This window comes from Mobula hypostoma, chromosome 9, assembly GCF_963921235.1.
Source record: "Mobula hypostoma chromosome 9, sMobHyp1.1, whole genome shotgun sequence".
Classification (NCBI taxonomy): domain Eukaryota; kingdom Metazoa; phylum Chordata; class Chondrichthyes; order Myliobatiformes; family Myliobatidae; genus Mobula; species Mobula hypostoma.
In genome coordinates this window covers 13,332,319-13,349,901 of record NC_086105.1, presented here as the reverse complement: position 1 = coordinate 13,349,901, position 17,583 = coordinate 13,332,319, and the positions used below count along the sequence as shown (strand labels likewise).

Below are 17,583 nucleotides of genomic sequence, written 5' to 3'. Positions count from 1 at the left end.
AAACCTGCTTTCGATTTTCGCTAACTTCCTTATTAATTAACTCCTGGATTTCGACCTTACTTTCCACACCAGCCACAGCCCCGCTATCCCAATCATCACGTACCCCCTCGTTCCTTCAAGTCTCACCTAATTCACCTCAGCAACGGAACACTATTATGGATTTGTCTCTCTGATTGTGTGTGTGTTTTTTTTTTACCAATAATTTGTTTTACACTGTTTTCTCTTCACTGTCTTACGTAATTATTTATAATTTATGTTTTGTGTGGTGCCTGAATTTACGCGTCTGTGGTGCCCGCTGTAAGCAAGTTTCTCACTGTAATGCGTCTCATTGTATTTGTGCACATGACAATAAACTCGAATTGACCTCTTTGCTTTTAACTCAATCCACGACTGCTGACCCCGGCTCTAAACTATGGAGAACTTTCCCCCTCAGCCATGCCATATCTTTCGACTCTTCCTAAAACCTCTCCTCTTTCAGTGTAAATACCCCGTGGAATCGCCAGCAAAGCACCTTAGGGCGCCAGTGCGTTATTTAAATGCAGGTTCGTGTTGGGCGACACAATTCCGCAAAAAGAGATTTTTTCTCGCGGCACATGCAGAAAATGTCGCGCCGCTGCAGGTGTACGGTGCTAAGTGACAGCTGTCGGGAGAAAGAGCAGCAACTGCGCTGGCCCCAAATGACCGTACAACTGACAGACCCCAGGGGCGGGGAGACGGAGGGGGTGGGGGGGTGGGGGTGTGACCGTACGCATGCGCACTGCCGCCGGCCGGAACGCACACGCGGCTCCGCGCTTACCAGCAGCAACACATACACTCAGTTACTGTTAGCAGCGCCTATGCGTGCATGCGTGCGTGTGTACATATATAAGCGGATTCCCAAATGTAGGCGACCGATTGCACATCGTGTGCGCGTCCCAGGGCGACCGGCAGCACCTTGCACTGCGCTACGGGTTAGAGGCTCAAAGAAAAAAATATAAAGCAAACAAAAACAGCCCGAGGATGCGGATCCATCCCAGCGAGGTGAAACCAGGAATCGATACGATATTGTAGTAGACATGATTTCTGAATTTGTGAGCAGCGCGGTTGCTTTTGCCCTGTACCTGAACACACTGAGCGCTGATTTCTGTTACGATGATAGGTAGGTATTGTTCTTTCTGCATACTTCCTGATCGATCACTTGGTCACATAACGTTATTATGCGAATCGTATTGACGAAGCGATGGATGCGGTGTCCTTCCCTTCCCTCTGAGGATAGGAAGTGAGACCCTGTTTCTGATTAAAACTCTCAGTTGTGTCACCGCCGTTTGCAGATGCTGGTTTAGCGGTGCCGTGAATCCTGTCATGCAGTTGGGGAAAGGAACTTCCGTGTCACTCGATTAGAGAAATGTGCTTTATAAGAGCATCGGTTGCAAGCGAAATCGCCTCAAATGTGCCAACCGTTTTGGCAATATTTTGAATTGTTCAATTTAATAATCGGAATTTTGTTTGCCAGCAGCTCCGTCTTCAGCAGCCCTCTTTAAGTATGTATTTTTTAACATTGCATGCCACCTCTGATTGCGAGGTTGTGAAGGTGTCAGCTGTTGTCTGAGAAACTAGGAAGCCTGCTGTACAATCTAACAGTTTTGCTGGTGTTCCATTGGCGAGTACCGCAGTGTTGTGAAGCTCGGCATTGTTGCAAATTGATTAAAAGCGTTCCCGCTATTGTGAATCTTGAGTTTAATTCAGTTTCCGGTGACATAATCTGATTACCATTTAGTGGCTGCATAATTGGAATATATAGAACAATCACGCGTGGATAAACTTCACTGTCTGGGGGTTTCACGCTCCATTTAAATTAAACCGTCCCAGCACTTTAGCGTGATCCGCGATCGGTTTTGATAAGAGGGCTCCCAGATTATTCCGAGGTTTTACGGCTGTGGCTGCAAGATCTGAATCGTTATATTAAAAACTGATAATCAGTTGGAGACAGTTCCTTCTCCCTCCCTGGCTGCCTCTCGGGTTTCAGAGGGCCCGCCGGAGAGAGAGAGAGAAAGATTATTTGGTTGGAAGCTGACAAAAGTGAATCTATTGGCAACAGCGAGCGGTGGAGACTTCTTCTTGATGAACGCTGTTAGCTTTATTTACACTGAGATGCCAAGAGGAAGGTTTCAGCCTTTAAAATGCTTATCAGCGGGTTTCATTGAAAGCAGCAGATTTTGACAGGTTCATTTTGTAGCGTTGAATTATAAAGCGACTCCTTTTACATCAAGAAAGGACCATTGTCCAGTTGTGCGGTGTTTTTTTCTCTCAGTGGGGAGTGAGGCTTCCTGAGTAATTGGAGATAGGTTGACAGTAACTGGATTTATCTGTTAGTTCATCGTTGGACACTTGGGAAAAAGTAATTTCGGGACATTACGGAGTGAAACGAGCTGGATCCGCGATTGGTGCATGCAAAGTGCTGAATAGAAAAACCATTTCAGGGAAGTCCTGTTTTGGCCCGTCCTTGGCAAGTACAAGCACGTGAGCATCCAGTCGGCCGTACCGGATAACCCCACATAATGCTCCAAATATTTCACACAATAAGGCATCTTCTTGGCTAATCGAAACGTAAAACGTGGGATAAAAGTAATGCACTGTGAGAATAGCTGGCTCCCTGCCAACTTCTCAGCATTTTGGAGACAGAGGTTCAGAAATATGGGCTTCGAAATTACCCAGTGGGATACTAATATATCAGCCGAACGTTCATCCGAAATCCCTGCTATTTTAGTGGAGGCGTTAACGCATTGAGAGTAAGTTACAATAAATTAACCAGTTCTAAAACAAACGAGTTAACGACTCCACTAAAATAACGGATTTCAAAGGAATAGTTAGGACGTTGTTAGCCAGTATCCCATGGAGTCATCTCAAGGACCGTGGCGTTTTGTCAAGCTGCCTTTGCTGTCAGTACCTCCTGCTGAATATTACTTTCAATTAAATCACCAAAGAGAGATCCTTGAGATCTGGCCTAAACGTTGAACTATTTCCCCTTTTTTTTGTTTCAGATGGAGATGGCAGGCAGATTAGAAAAGTTGTTTCTTTATCATGCGCTTTCTTTTGATGGGAGAGTTTGGTTTAGATATAACCTTGGGTTATACCTAGTGTTCAGGTCTTTGAGTGGTATACTCACTAAAGCGAACCAGAATTACTTGATTGCCAGTATGTGAAACCATACCAGAATTGATCGTGGTTCGGTGCCAAGCATAAAACACAGAACAGACAACACAATAGCAAGCGACAATTTACAACACAATAGTGCAAACTGCCAGGAGCAATCAACAATTAGCGGAATGGTCTCAAGCGCAAACGTCAATAATCAAATTTAAATCCGTTGCCACAGGCGGCCGTGGAGGCCAAGTCTTTACATATATTTAAGGCGGAGGTTGATAGATTCTTAATTGATCAGAGCATGAAGGGATACTGGAGGAAAGCAGGAGATGGGGGCTGAGGAAAATGGATCAGCCATGATGAAACGGTGGATTAGACTCGTTGGGTCAAATACCATAATTCTGCTCCTATATCTTAGGGTCTTAAACAAATCTGAACATATGAACAGACTCAATAATTATCAGAACAAGTACAGCAGGAAAGACCATTTAACCACAAACAGGAGAACATCTGCAGATGCTGGAAATCCAAGCAACAGACACAAAGTACTGGAGGAACTCAGCAGGCCAGGCAGTATCTATGGAAAAGAGTACAGTTAATGTTTCCTGCTGAGACCCTTCCGCTGGATGCTAAGTAGTCTTTCTGTATTTTCCATGTACTTTGACTGTAATAAATCAAAGTATTGAGTACAGGAGATGAAATGTTATGTTGAAGTTGCGTAAGTTGCATTGGTGAGGCCTAATTTGGAGTACTGTGTGTAGTTTTGGTCGCCCATCTACAGGAAAGATGTAAATAAGGTTGAAAAAGTACAGAGAAAATGTACAAGGATGTTGCCGGTTCTGGTGGACCTGATTAATATGGAAATATGTTAGGATTTTATTCCTTGAAATTATAAGATTTAGGGGAGATTTGATAGAGGTATTACAAATGGTGAGGGGTATAGATAGGATAAATGCAAGCAGGCTTTTTCCACTAAGGTTGGTTGGGACTACATCTAGGTTAATGGAGAAAGGTAAAAACTTTAAGAGGAACATGAGGAGAATTTTTTTTTACTCAGAGGGTCATGCCGGTGTGGAATGAGATGCCAGCATAACTGGTGCATGCAAGCTCAATTTCAACGTTGAAGAGAAGTTTGGATAGCTACATGGATGATAGGGGTGTGGAGGGCTGTGCTCCCAGTGCAGGTCAATGGGAGGAGGCAGTTGAAATGGCTCAGCATGGACTAGATGGGCTGAAGTGCCTGTTTCTGTGCTGTACTTTTCTTTGACTCTATGTAAACGGCAGGGTGGGAATTTCTTCCCTGCATCCCACTCATTCTCCCTCTTCCCAGAATATTCCCACTTTACGATCATTTGAAAGTGGAACACTGTCCCAAAGCTGAGCTAGTGGTTGGTGGTGTGGGTATGCAGTATACAGTACTGTGCTAGCAGCATGTCGTATGATAGTCATTGACACACAGCTCAGAAGTTTTTTAGGGGAGACTAAAAGCTACTTGATCTTTTCATTGAGGTAGCGTTTACAGGATATTGCTGTTATCCTTCTAATGTGAACTGGTGCAAGAGATAAATTACTATGTGATTTATGTAATGGTGCAACAATTTCAGTGTTATTGGTTAAATATTATTCCAAATTATTATCTCTGAGGTCTCCTAATGCTTATTAAGACAGTTGAAATTTGAAACAATTAGTCATTGTCCGCTTACCACAGAAGTGTGTTCATTAAAGAAAATCTATACAGCACTCTTAGGTAACCCTGGGTTCATAAGTCAGACATTAAAGAAATCGCATTGTTATAATAATTTTAGAACAACATCTTGACCGAAGAAGCAGAACCAAAAATGACAGCCAAGAATAATGAATGTGCAATGTAGGAAGTGCAAAAGTTTAGTATCAAACAGTCAAAGCATTGTTACAACAGAGAAGGAGGCTGTTCAGCCCACTAAGTCCATTCCAGGAAACTGTAGTCAAATCCAGGCGGCCCACTCTCTGCTCTCTCCTTACAGCCCTATAAATTACTTCCCCTCAGGTGTTTTAAAATTCCATTTTGAAAGTCCTGCTTGACTTTATTTTCCCTCTTACAGGCAAGGAATTCTAAACTGCAGCTATTCTCTGCATTAACAATGCCTTTTCCTCGCTTCACCTCAGTTTGCTTTGCTCATCTCTTTGACTTGCTGCCCCCCTGGGCCGTCGGCTAATGTGAACAGCTTTCCTCTATTTGCATACAGCTGCTTTTCATAAATAGCAATAAGTAAAATGCCCAGGTCATCTGTTTTGGATGTAGATTGAAGGATAAAAGTTGTCCAGAACAACGGGAGGCGTCCACACTCTTTTTCAAACGATGTACCATTATACTTTGCAATAAAAATAGAACACGCTATAAATTCTCAGCAGGTCAGGCAGCATCTGTGGAAAGGGAACAAAAGAGTTTTCTTTTCAGGCCATTTTCCTTTCATGCTAAATGGATGAAGTTATAGATCAGAAATATTAAGATTCAAAGAGAAAGAGAAGGGAAGAAGAAAGAACAAGTTGGCAATAGATGAAAAAAAAGACAGCTTGGACAATTACTGTCACTGTCCTACATCTTAAAAATATTTTGTCTCAAACTTCTTTCAGTTCTGAAAAGTCATCTATCTAACACAGCGCCCTGGATTTTCTGGAGGAATGTACCAATTCTACATAGGAATGCCAGTACATCTCTACATAATGGTCAGGAAGTGTGGGCTCCCACACTCATGTGTCTATGATGATGGATGAGACAGAACTCCTGAGCTGCTATCACAGCTTAATATTCCTTAATAGAGTAGTGGCAGAGAGCAAAATTCCAGCAATTTTCCTGCAGCTTATTGAACCTGCAGCAGGAAAGATTATTTATTTCAATACAAGGGGCTGGTGATTTACAATTTTTAATGACATGGTGACATTTATAAGGAATGCAACACAACCCATGTGTCATTTTTTATTCACTTTTGAATGATATGAGAGAGCAGGTTTAGTGACTAAATTTGATATATTTGTGGATGGCACAATTTTTTCCCAAGATTGAAGTTATGCTGGTATGGAGAAGAAACGATGTGAGCTGGCTGTGTCTGTCTGCTTGTGAATTGCGAACCTGACTACTGAGACTTTCACTGCTGTTAGAACATTGATGTGTATCAGGAACCTTTAGCATCAATAAAGAAGTGATGGTGCGTTGGCATTGATAAATTGCTCAGGCTTTATTCCCATTACAATGTAATCTGAAACCCTCCGTTTTATTTTCTTGATAAATATCCAGCATCTTCTTTGCTATGGTTCTCTCATTCTGTGCATTGAACATGCAAGTCTTGTTGAGCAAATTTATGCATTGCATCTATAAAGTAAAAAATGGCTATTTGTTCACTGAATGGAATTGTTTTGTACCGATAGCTACATCCTCACTTAAAGAATGGCTCAGACTTTGAATAGATTGCTGCCTAAAATTGTAGGGCTTTTCGATAGTTAAATGCTATCTTTCAAAAACAATATCTCCTGTAACTCCTCTTGTACAAGATATGAAATTACAGAATTATATACCTATTTTTTGTTCATATTGAAAAGTATCTTTGGCATCTGAATTCAGACTCAGTTGGATGTTGTAGTCTGTGCAGATTGGGAGTATAAATTATAAATTCAGTCCTTAAGATGTAATTATTTGAAGTCTAAAATTAGGTATCTTGAATAATTTTTTAATTATGATTTTAGTAACAAAAGATCTTATTTCCCTCCCCAATATTTTAACTATTCAAAAATTTCCTTTGAAAATAATTATATGTGCATATTTAGAAAAGAAACTTTTAAAATAAATGGTATACAGATGAGCTTTTTCCACTACCTTGACTCCCGATGCAAAAATATAATTAAAGATAAAAATTATCGGCAGTAATAGGATGAACTTCCAATTATGAAATTTCCATTTCCAATTAATATTCATGAAGTTAATCAGGCTGGTCAAGCTTTTAAATTACAACACATAATAGCCCAACTTGTGCAGTTCTATGACGGTAAGAATATTGATCATTGTCAAGAAAGCGACAGCAACTTCAGGATATTGTGGCTTACGTAGTTTAAGGTGGAAATCCAGATGTTACCGGTTTGTTATTTGGACCTGTACACATGCTCTGCAGACTTTCCAACTGCAGTAATCAAAGAAAATGGTTGATCTAACAAGACATAAAGGTACTTCTGAACCGTTTTCATGTAAAATACCCTAAATTTTTCATTGTAGCACAAGATCTGAGTCATATTTTTAATTTCATACGAGTCTATGTTATTGCTTAGCAAGTTTTAATGACTGTAATGAATTTGGATTAAAGTTTCCTCACTTCAGTATGGATTATTATAGTAATCCTATTTTTAGAGAAAAGAAAAGCTTATTGGCGACACTTGAGACCATAAGATTTAGGAGCAGAATTAGGCCATTCAGTCCATCGAGTCTGTTTCGCCATTTGATCATGGCTGATGCATTAACCCTTCCAACACCATTCTGCTGCCATCTCCTTATAACCCTTGACATCATTACGAAACAAGAACTTATCAAACTTCACTTTAAATACACCCAATGACTTGGGTATATTTTTACCACTGTTGTCTGTGGCAATGAATTCTGCAGATTCACCACCCTCTGGCTAAAGAAATTTCTCCACACCTCTATTGTAAAAGGATGTCAGAGGCTGTGCCCTCTGATCCAAGACTCTCCCACTATTGAAACCATCCTCTCAACATTCATTCTATCTAGGCTGTTCAATATTCAATAGGTTTCAATCAGATCCCCCTGCGTTTTTCTAAACTCCAGCGAATACAGGCCCAGAGCCATCAAATGCACCTCATGCATTAACCCTTTCTTCATTAGGAGCATTCTTGTGAACCTCCTCTGGACCCTCTCCAATGCCAGCACATCCTTTTAAAATAAGCTACCAAAACTGCTCATAATACTCTAAATGCAGTCTGACCAATGCCTCAGCATTACTTCCTTGTTTTTGTCTTCTAATCCTCTCAAAGTTAATGTTAACATTGCATTTGCTTTCTTTACTACTGACTCAACCTCAAGTTAAGCTTGAGGGAATCCTGCGGTAGGACTCCCAAGTCCCTTTGTACCTATGATTTCTGAATTTGCTCCCTGTTTTGAAAATAGTCTGCACCTTTTATTCCTTCTACCAAAGTACATGACTATACACTTCCCTACACTATATTCCATTTGCCAATTCTCTGCCCATTCACCCAGTTTGTCTAAGTCCTTCTGCAGACTCTCTGCTTCCTTAATGCTACCTGTCCCTTCATTTATCTTTGTATCATCTGGAAACAGCTTTCAATTTCCATCTCCCAGATCAGAGTTTCTACCTTACTTTCTCTCAATTAATAAAAAATTTCTTCAATATGATATCATGACGCTGGATGCCAAAGATCTGAAAACAACAACTACTAGGAGAGAGTACAAGACTATGGATTGCAAGATCTTTTACTGAGGTCCATGGTGAATGCCATTGCTTTGCCTATGACCACAAAATCCTGGCCATTGAATATTATGATGCTGATTTTATGACTGCATGTTGGAGTACAGTCTTTTGATCAAACTGAAGTTACATCAGTGTCAATGGAATTCATAAACTGAGACATTCAGAGGAAGTCTAAGAATGACCAATTTAGTTTCTATTGTTAGGTTTTAATTCAACATAGAATAGCAGATTGAAAAGTAGATTTCTGAATTCTAATACCCAACAGGTCACCAAAAACACTAAGGTAATATTAATTTGCAAGGATAATTCATTCATTATGTGCTGTGTTTTATGACCTGGACGATTATGGTCTTTCCATGATCGTGATTGTTCTTGGCAAATTTTCTTCAGAAGTGGTACGCTATTGCCTTCTTCTGGGCAGTGTCTTTACAAGTCGGGTGACCTGAGCCATTACCAATACTCTTTGGAGATTGCCTACCTTGCGACAGAGGTCACATAACCAGGACCTGAGACAGGCAACAGCTGCTCATATGACCATCCACCACCTGCTGTGATGGCCTCACGTGACCCTGATTGGGGGAGGGGGAGGCTAAGCAGGCGCCTCACCTTGCCCAAGACTGATCTGCAGGCTAGCAGAGGGAAGGGGTGCCTTATATCTCCTTTGGTAGACGTATCTCTCCCTCACCACCCTCAGTATATTTAAAGGTTATTCACTATGCTGTTTGAAAATCTGCATTTATTGGCATTGTAAATGAATCAGTTAAGGGTAAAATGTTTAGGAATATACATAAAAATGGTTGGGAAATTATAATGCACTATGGGAAATTAAAATGTACTTATATGATTTTTTACTATCTGGAAACAATAGGTTATTGGCAACTTGACCTTCGACATTTCATTTGGATAAAGTATTTTGGCAGTAGTCTTGTAGACACAAGTGGCTGTAGATGTAGGAGTCTGGAGCAACACACAAAACAATGGAGGATCTCAGAAGGTCAAGTTTGGAGAGAAATGGACAGTTGATGCCTTGGGATTCTCTTCTGGCTAGAGGAGAGTCAAGATAGAGAGTCAGGTACAATCCAGATGGTGGTATAGTGGCATCCGTACTGGACTTTGAGGCGAGTAGTCCGGAGTTCGAATCCGGCTGACTCCTTGCCTGCTTTCCATCTGTGCTGGGTTGAGTGTCAAGCTAGCAACTTGGCCTCATGAAAAATAGACAAAAATGCTAAAGAAATGGCAGGGTTGCTCCGGAATAAGTCACAAGACATGAAAAGGAACAGAACTTCATCTGAACTGTCCTGATGAAGGATCTCGGACTGAAATGTCGATCATACCCTTTTCCATAGATGCTGCCTGGCCTGCTGTTTTCCTCCAGTATTTTCTGTGTGCTGCTTGGACTTCCAGCATCTGAAGAATTTCTCTTGTTTGTGGCTGAAAAATTAGCTGTTCACTTCCCTTCTTAGGTGCTGCCTGACCTGCTGAGTTCCTCAGTGCTTGTGTATTGGCAGTAACCTTGTTAGAGTCAATAATTTTATACCACCTATCCAAATGAGTTACGTATATTCCCATCAACGCTGATAATACATGGAGTTAAGTTGCTCATATGATTGCACAATATTATACTATTTTATTGTAATTTCTCTCTAAAATGATTATTGCAAATTTTCTCTTATTTAATACAAATAAACATTAAAAGAAGTCCATCATTTTTGTCTAAAATTATCTAGTTGATTAAAATTGAGAAATCTCGAGAGGCTGGGAATATTCTAATACTTAGTTAGCTTGGTGCGTTTGTTTTCTGTTATCTCCAGTAAGTGGCCTGCATGTTTGAAGCAACAGTTCCATATATTATAATTTCTTGACAGTAGCTACACTCCAGTGCCAAAATGTGATAGGAAAAGGTCAGGCCTGTCAAACAAGTCTTTCTTGTCACTAAACTGGAAATTGTTTTGAATGACTTTTAGAAATAGTCGGCATGATGCCTAAAAAGTACATGTTTTGCAATATTTTTAAATTTGACTTTTTTATGCTGTCGCTATTTGATAAAAATTAAAATCATGACATAACAAAAATCTTTTTATGAAATTATAAAGCAGTAAGGAAGAAGAACATTACTATTAATCTGGAAGCACATGCATATTAAGAGTTGGTATGGCAATATCTTTGAGCAAGACTGATATAAGACAGACCACAAGTTCTATGTGTAGTCAGAAGCATTTCTGTCAAGTGGTTTGAAGATCTAATGTTTATTTATACCAGCTGTGAGAGACTCTAGTATTAGGTATGGCTGAAAAACATAAATAAACCATAATTTGTTAAGAATAAAAATGACCTTAGCTAAAATATGTGTAATCCTTTTTTTACTTCTTTCAGCACCAGATATTTATGTTTGGATTTGAGTAAAACTTATTTAGCTTAGGTGCATTAATGGCCTAGAATTGCCTGCCAATAGTCACCTATGAGGTAAAAACGAATTTATCTTTTGCAGATCTGCTGAGACTAACCTTACTAAAGCCATCTTGATCCCGATGATGAGGCCTTGTGTGGTGGAAGGGCTTTGTCCATGTGAAGTTGCCATTTTGGGGATAGGTGTTGCACCACCCAAGAAACAATTGAGACAAGCTTTGCCAGTTGACTAAGCACCCCCTGGCTTTGCTGGCATCCATAAACATCCAGAAACAATTAAAATTCAGCCAAATACTTAAAAAATCTGCAGGAGCAACACTGAGCTTCCAGTTCCCTGTCATGTGAACTCTCCATCCCACTGCCACTCTGATCCACCTACTTTTGACCTCCTGCATTGTCCCAGTGATGCCCAATGAATGCTTGAGGAGCAGAACCTCATTTCTTGTCCAGGCACACCTCAACTTTCTGGATTCAATATTGAATTAAATAATTCTGAATAACTAGATTTTTCTGTATCCAGAAAGGGCCAGTTCTTTTTTTAAGGTAATCCACCAGCATTATTAATACTTTTTTTTCTCTCTCTACAGATGCTGATGGACCTCCTGGGCATTTCTGCTTTTGGTTTCAGGTCTCAGCAACATCTCTACCCTGCGTTTCACAGCTTGAATATATCCTTCTCCCCCTCACTGGCTCTGTCATCCCTCATTAGTTGTCAATGATGAACACTAGAATCATCTCAGCAACGCTGCCTTCACTTTATCAAGGATGCCTCCTTTGTCCTTTCATAGAGTCATAGAGAAATACAGCATAGAAACAGGTTCTTCAGCCCATCTAATCCATGCTGAAACCGTTGATCCTTTCCTTTTACATCCCTTCTCCTATTTAAACTGGGTTTCTTACTTTCCTATTTCTGACTTGAAACATTCACTGTTTCCTTCTTGACAGATGCTGCCTAGTCTGCAGAACACATCCAGCAATTTCTGCTTTATTTCAATTAATTGATTTTTATTTAAAAGTTATTAACATTAAAAAGTAAGCAAAGAATAAGGCAGAAAATGTCCACGAGCACTTAACAACATTTAATTAAATTTAAAATGTAACTTGTTAAGAGCTTACGTTATCTCCTGCAGCCACTCGTCTTCATGTCAGCGATACAGCTGCTGCAGGTTTAGTGCTTAAAGGCTAGGGAGTTGTGTTCCATCATCTTACTCCAGAAGGAGTGTGTGTGTGAAGTCAGAACACAGCAAGTAAAAGGATGATGAAGAGTGACAGCAGATTTTTCACTTCCATCTTAAAATGTACTTATGCAGGAGTTCAGGGCTTGGTCTCATTTACACATAGGTAAATATAGTTCACCTAGTTTCCTGTAAAATCTATACTTACCTTGTTTCAGACCAGCTTTACACAAAGACCACAGTAAGTCCTTCTCCCTACTATTCAAGCCCATGGGTTCATGGAGAATTCAGTGGAGTTATAGAATATGCAAGTCCCAAAGCTCAGATTAAATTTTCAGATTCCCATATAATGAACCAATTTCTAATTAATTTATTCACTCTAAATCAATGGAACGCCGCCCCAAAGCACTACTTAAAAATCTCAGTACCTATGTATCAAAAGGGAATTTGATTTTTATGGTCATTGTCAGATAGTGACCTTGCTTGTAATTATCCTGTCAGGTTATAGAAGAAGGCAATTGGGAAGAGTCCACTGGTTCATGGCTGTTGTTATCAGACCTAATGATTTTAGCTGATGTTCCTATGCACAATGTCTGGCTTCTGAAATAGAATTGAATTACAATTACTTTTAAAGCAAGTGGAATAAAATAAGGCCAAATGGAACAGCATGTTTGCTGTGTAGGTATCAGCTCAAATTCCATCCCAGAATTGGTTATGGTACTCATTTATCTTTGCAGATGTGTGCTCAATCCACTGGTGAGAACAATTTCTTACTTCATGTCTAATTTTAATAGGATACAATTTATATGTCTGCTGAATCTTTCGGAAAATCTTTGATACAGTGCTATACTAGAGATCGTGAAATAAAATCAGAGCACATGGTACTGGAGGTAATGTGTTGGAGTTGGAGATCTTATATTGGTGTGGATTGAAGATTAGTGAGTAGCCAGAAAACAGAGACTGGGGATAACAGTGCTTTTGGATTCTGAGACTGAACTGCAGGGATTGGTTCTGAGTTCCCAGTTGTTCACAGTCTATTATTAGTGATTTGGGTGAAGAGACAAAGATTAATACATTGCAATTTACTGTTGATGTAAAGGTATCTGGCAGTGTGGATAACAAGGAGGGGCTTCATGTGGATATGGACGGGTTAAATGAACTGGCTAGGAAATAGCAGATGGAATATAATGTGGGGAAAGATGTGAGGTAGAACAAGTATAAAAGCAGAGCATTCCTTAATTACTGAAAGACTGAAGGCTCTTTGTGTTTAGGGGACCTGCATGACCTTGCATAGAAAAAACATTGAAAACCAGTCTGTCAGTATCACAAGCTATTTAGAAAACAAATAGAATGTTGGTCTTTTTACCATGAGGATTTGAATAGAAGAGTAGAGATGTCTTCCTAAAATTAAACAGGGCTTCAGAGAGACTGCTTTTGGAATATTATGTACAGGTCTGATTGCCCTTTCTAAAGAAGGATCTATTTGTAATAGGAGTACGTTGACTGTTCATCAGACTGACTCCTTCGTCAGTCCTGACGAAGGGTCTTGGCCTGAACCGTCGACTGTACCTCTTCCTAGAGATGCTGCCTGGCCTGCTGTGTTCACCAGCAACTTTGATGTGTGTTGCTTGAATTTCCAGCATCTGCAGAATTCCTCGTGACTCCTGGAATGGTGGGTTCGTTAAAAAAAGATAGATTTAGCAAGTTTGTGTTTAGAAAAATGAGCGGTGACCTCATTGAAATATATAACATTTTTATGGGGCTGGATAGGGCAGGTGTAGCGTTGATGCTCGCCCTTGCTGAGTGTTTTGAACAAAGGTCTCTCAAGAGCCTGTGCAGCCTAAAGACAATGAACAACACAGAGCTACTTTGAACTGAACTGAATGTGCCTGAACTGGTTCAATGATTCGACGTTTGCTGTTTTATATTCTGTGTTTTTAGCTCTTTTGTTGATGTTTGCTCATTTGTTCTTTTTTTGTGTGTTGGGGGTTTGATGTTTTTCTTTGAACAGGTTCCAAGCCTTTCTTTCCTTGTTTTGTGGCTGTCTGTGGGAAGACGATTCTCAGGGTTGTATACTGCATACTTACTTTGTTAATAGATATACTTTGAATCTTTGAATCAAGTGCCAGCCATTTTGGACAGAGGTGAGAAGAAGTTTCTTCACTTGGAGCATTGAAGATCATTGGAATTCTCTCCCCCCCCCCCCCAAGAGGGCCGTGAAGGCTCACTTGTTGGGTATATTCAATAATATGGTTGATAGACTTTTTGACAATAAGAGAATCAACTGATGGAGGATTAGTACAAGAAAGTGGTACTGAATTAGAAGATGCGTGGCGTCCAAGCTTGAGTCAGTGCTGGACCTTGCCCCCGCCGCCACCCCCCCCCCCGTGTTTGCCCCCTGGCAGCAGACTGCCTCAACATTCATGGATTCAGGCTTCTGGCCAGTGGTGTAGTGGTTTCAGCACCAGACTTCAAGGCAAATGATCCCAGGTTTGAATTCGGCCGGCTCCTTGCGAGCTTTCTGTCCCTTCTGGGTTGAGCATCGAGCTAGCAACTTGGCCTCATAAAAAGCGGTCAAATGCTATGGAAGCAGCAAAAATGCTGCCCAATTTGCCACAAGACATGAGAAGGAACAGCGTATATGCCTTGTGCTGTGTATAACTATTGGTTCTGTGTTTTACACCTTGGCCCCAGTGTAACACTGTTTCATTTGGCTGTATTCATGTATGGTTGAATGACAATTAAACAAACTTAAAGATCTGATCAAATAATGGAGTAGGCACAAGGGACCAAATGGCTTAATCCTGCTTTTAGTTCTTATCTGTTCTTTTAAGTATTAGATAATTCAGCTTGTGATTTATTGGTGAAAGTGAAATATAGCATTTTAGTTCTTTGATCATGGGCCAACTCGCATTCAGACAAACCTTTATTATGCAAAAGACAATGGATTTATTTGATTCTCTGCTCATTGAGGTGAGGAATGCCAATGCTGTATAAAGATAAACTGATCTAATACCAGTTGAATGCAAAAAAGATTTCTTTCTATCTCGCTGTAAAAGTGCAATTGAACTCAATTTGCAAAGAACTCTACTGTGTAAATTTACTATTTTCTCCTATTGTTCATTCTTGTAGGCTGTCATTCTGAGGAGCTAATTAAACTACATTACATCCAGTAGGAGTCCAGAGCTCTGTCTGAAGAAGTGTGGGGAATTCTCCACAGTGAACTGGGCAGATTTCACCCATCAACTTGCAGATAAAGATTTTCAGCTCACGTTTGTGCTGCAGACATGTGCTAAATTGCCTGCTGAATTCCTTATGTTACAACTATTTAAATATTTTTAAATTATTCCATAAATTAATGGAGTAATCCACAACAAAATGTTGTGGAATCCATTAAGGTTATAACAGGATTGTTTATAATTTTTTTAATGGAGCCCATCACAAATTATGATCTGAACTCATGATGTAAGATACTGAATTGAATTAATATCAGCACTTTAGTCAGTAGTCGTAAAGGGGGGCACATGGACTCGAATGGAACACATCATATGACATTGTTCCTCATAGTTTTTCATTCTATTATGACCTGCCTCAGTATATTCTTGAAAACAAGGAACTTAATCATCCAATGATATTATACTATCACCAAAGCAACACACACAAAATGCTGGAGGAGCTCAGCAGGTCTGGTAGCATCTATGGACGTGAATAGATAGTCAACATTTCAGGCCAAGACCCTTCTTCAGGGCTGAGAAGGAAGGTGGAAGATACCAGAGTTAAAAGGTGGGTGAGGGGAAAGAGGCTAGCTGGAAGGTGTTAGGTGAAGCTAGATGGATGGGAAAGGTCAAGGGCTGGAGAAGAAAGAATCTGATAGGGGAGGAGAGTGGACCATAGGGAAGGACGAGGGGACCCAGGGGAAATAATAGGCAGGTGAGAAGAAGTAAAAGGTCAGAGTGGGGAATAATGAGAGGGAGTGGGTGGAAGTTCTTTACTGGAAGGAGAAATCGATTTTGATGCCATCAGGTTGGAGGTTATCAAGACAGAATATATTGCAGCACTTTATATTCCATCTGGGTACCCTCCAATCTGATGGCCTCTTTCCTCTCCCCCCCACCTGGCATCCTCCCCCTTCTCAGTCCTGAAGAAGAGTCTCGGCCCGAACTGTCAACTATCTATTCGTTTCCATAGATGCTGTCTGACCTTCTGAGTTCCTCCAGCATTTTTGTATGTGATGCTTTGGATTTCCAGCATCGGCAGATTTTCTCGAGTTGAAGTTATGCTGCCACCATTTTAAATGTGGGAAGTTCATCATGCTTAAGACCTTGAGTGTAGGACCACATAGTCCCGGCGGAGATTGCCAAGCCACTTCCTCGCAACTCCAGCAACCCGGATTAAACACTGACCTCGGATGATGACTGCGTGGGATTTGCTTATCCTCTCTGGGACTAAGTGGATTTCTCCCAGAAGCTCCAGTTTCCACCCACCCACATCCCAAGTTAGGTTAGTTGGCCACTGTGAGTGGTAGGACATGAGCAGAGTTAACAGGAATGTGGGGAGAATTTAGAATTAAAGGGATTCATGTAAATATAGGGTTCTCAATCTGGGGTACTTGGATCTCTAGGTTAGTGGTAGGGGTCCATAGCATAAAAATATTTGGAAATCCCTAATGTAAATGGCTCTTGATGACTGGCATAAACTTGGTGGGTCAAATGTCTGTTTCTGAGCTATCTGACAATGAAAGTTTAATTTTTTTTCTCTCTTGTAATGTATTTAATTAGATATTTTGTCTGCTCTGAGCAATTAATGAGCAAATCATTTACAAAATGCCATAACGATCAGCTGATAAATTCAGATTAAAAATATCAATACATTTTATCTACTTATTCATCTATCTATTTATTTAATGATTGATTGATTGAGGTACAGCAAGGAATAGGCCCTTCCAGCTCTTCGAGCCTCACCAGCCAGTAATCCCCCGATTTAACCCCAGCCTAATCACAGGACAATTTGCAATGAACAATTAACTTACCAACTGGCATGTCTTTGAGCTGTGGGAGGAAACTGGAGCACTGGGCGGAAACACTCACGGTCATGGAAAACGTACATACTCCTTACATGCAATGACGGGAAATGAACCTATGTCACCTGTACTATAATGTCTTGTGCTAACCACTACCCTACTGTGTCACCCCATTTTAGATGAGCATTAAAAGGAAACAAAAATGCAAGATTCCACTTTGTTTATAAAATGTATGTGTATCTTCAATATAATTTGATTCTTTATAAGACAGATGCTTGGGAAAGGGAAGGACAGATGGCCTGTTTGTGGTGTGTTCTATCAGTTATCTGACAAGTAAGAAAGCTGAAATAAACCGGACTTATTTGCCAGACATTCCCCTGTTCAACGG

General features: G+C 40.4%; 1 protein-coding gene across 1 annotated transcript in view; it reads left to right on the top strand.

The window, feature by feature from the left end:
* The first annotated feature begins 827 nt into the window (after positions 1-827).
* The window catches only part of LOC134352313 (protein O-mannosyl-transferase TMTC2-like), a 226,675-nt gene continuing 209,919 nt past the window's right edge, over positions 828-17,583 (top strand). The window contains exon 1 of the mRNA XM_063059608.1: positions 828-1,138. Within this exon, the coding sequence (XP_062915678.1) occupies positions 1,056-1,138 (83 nt within the window). The 5' untranslated portion in view covers positions 828-1,055. The remainder of the gene's footprint in view (positions 1,139-17,583) is intronic.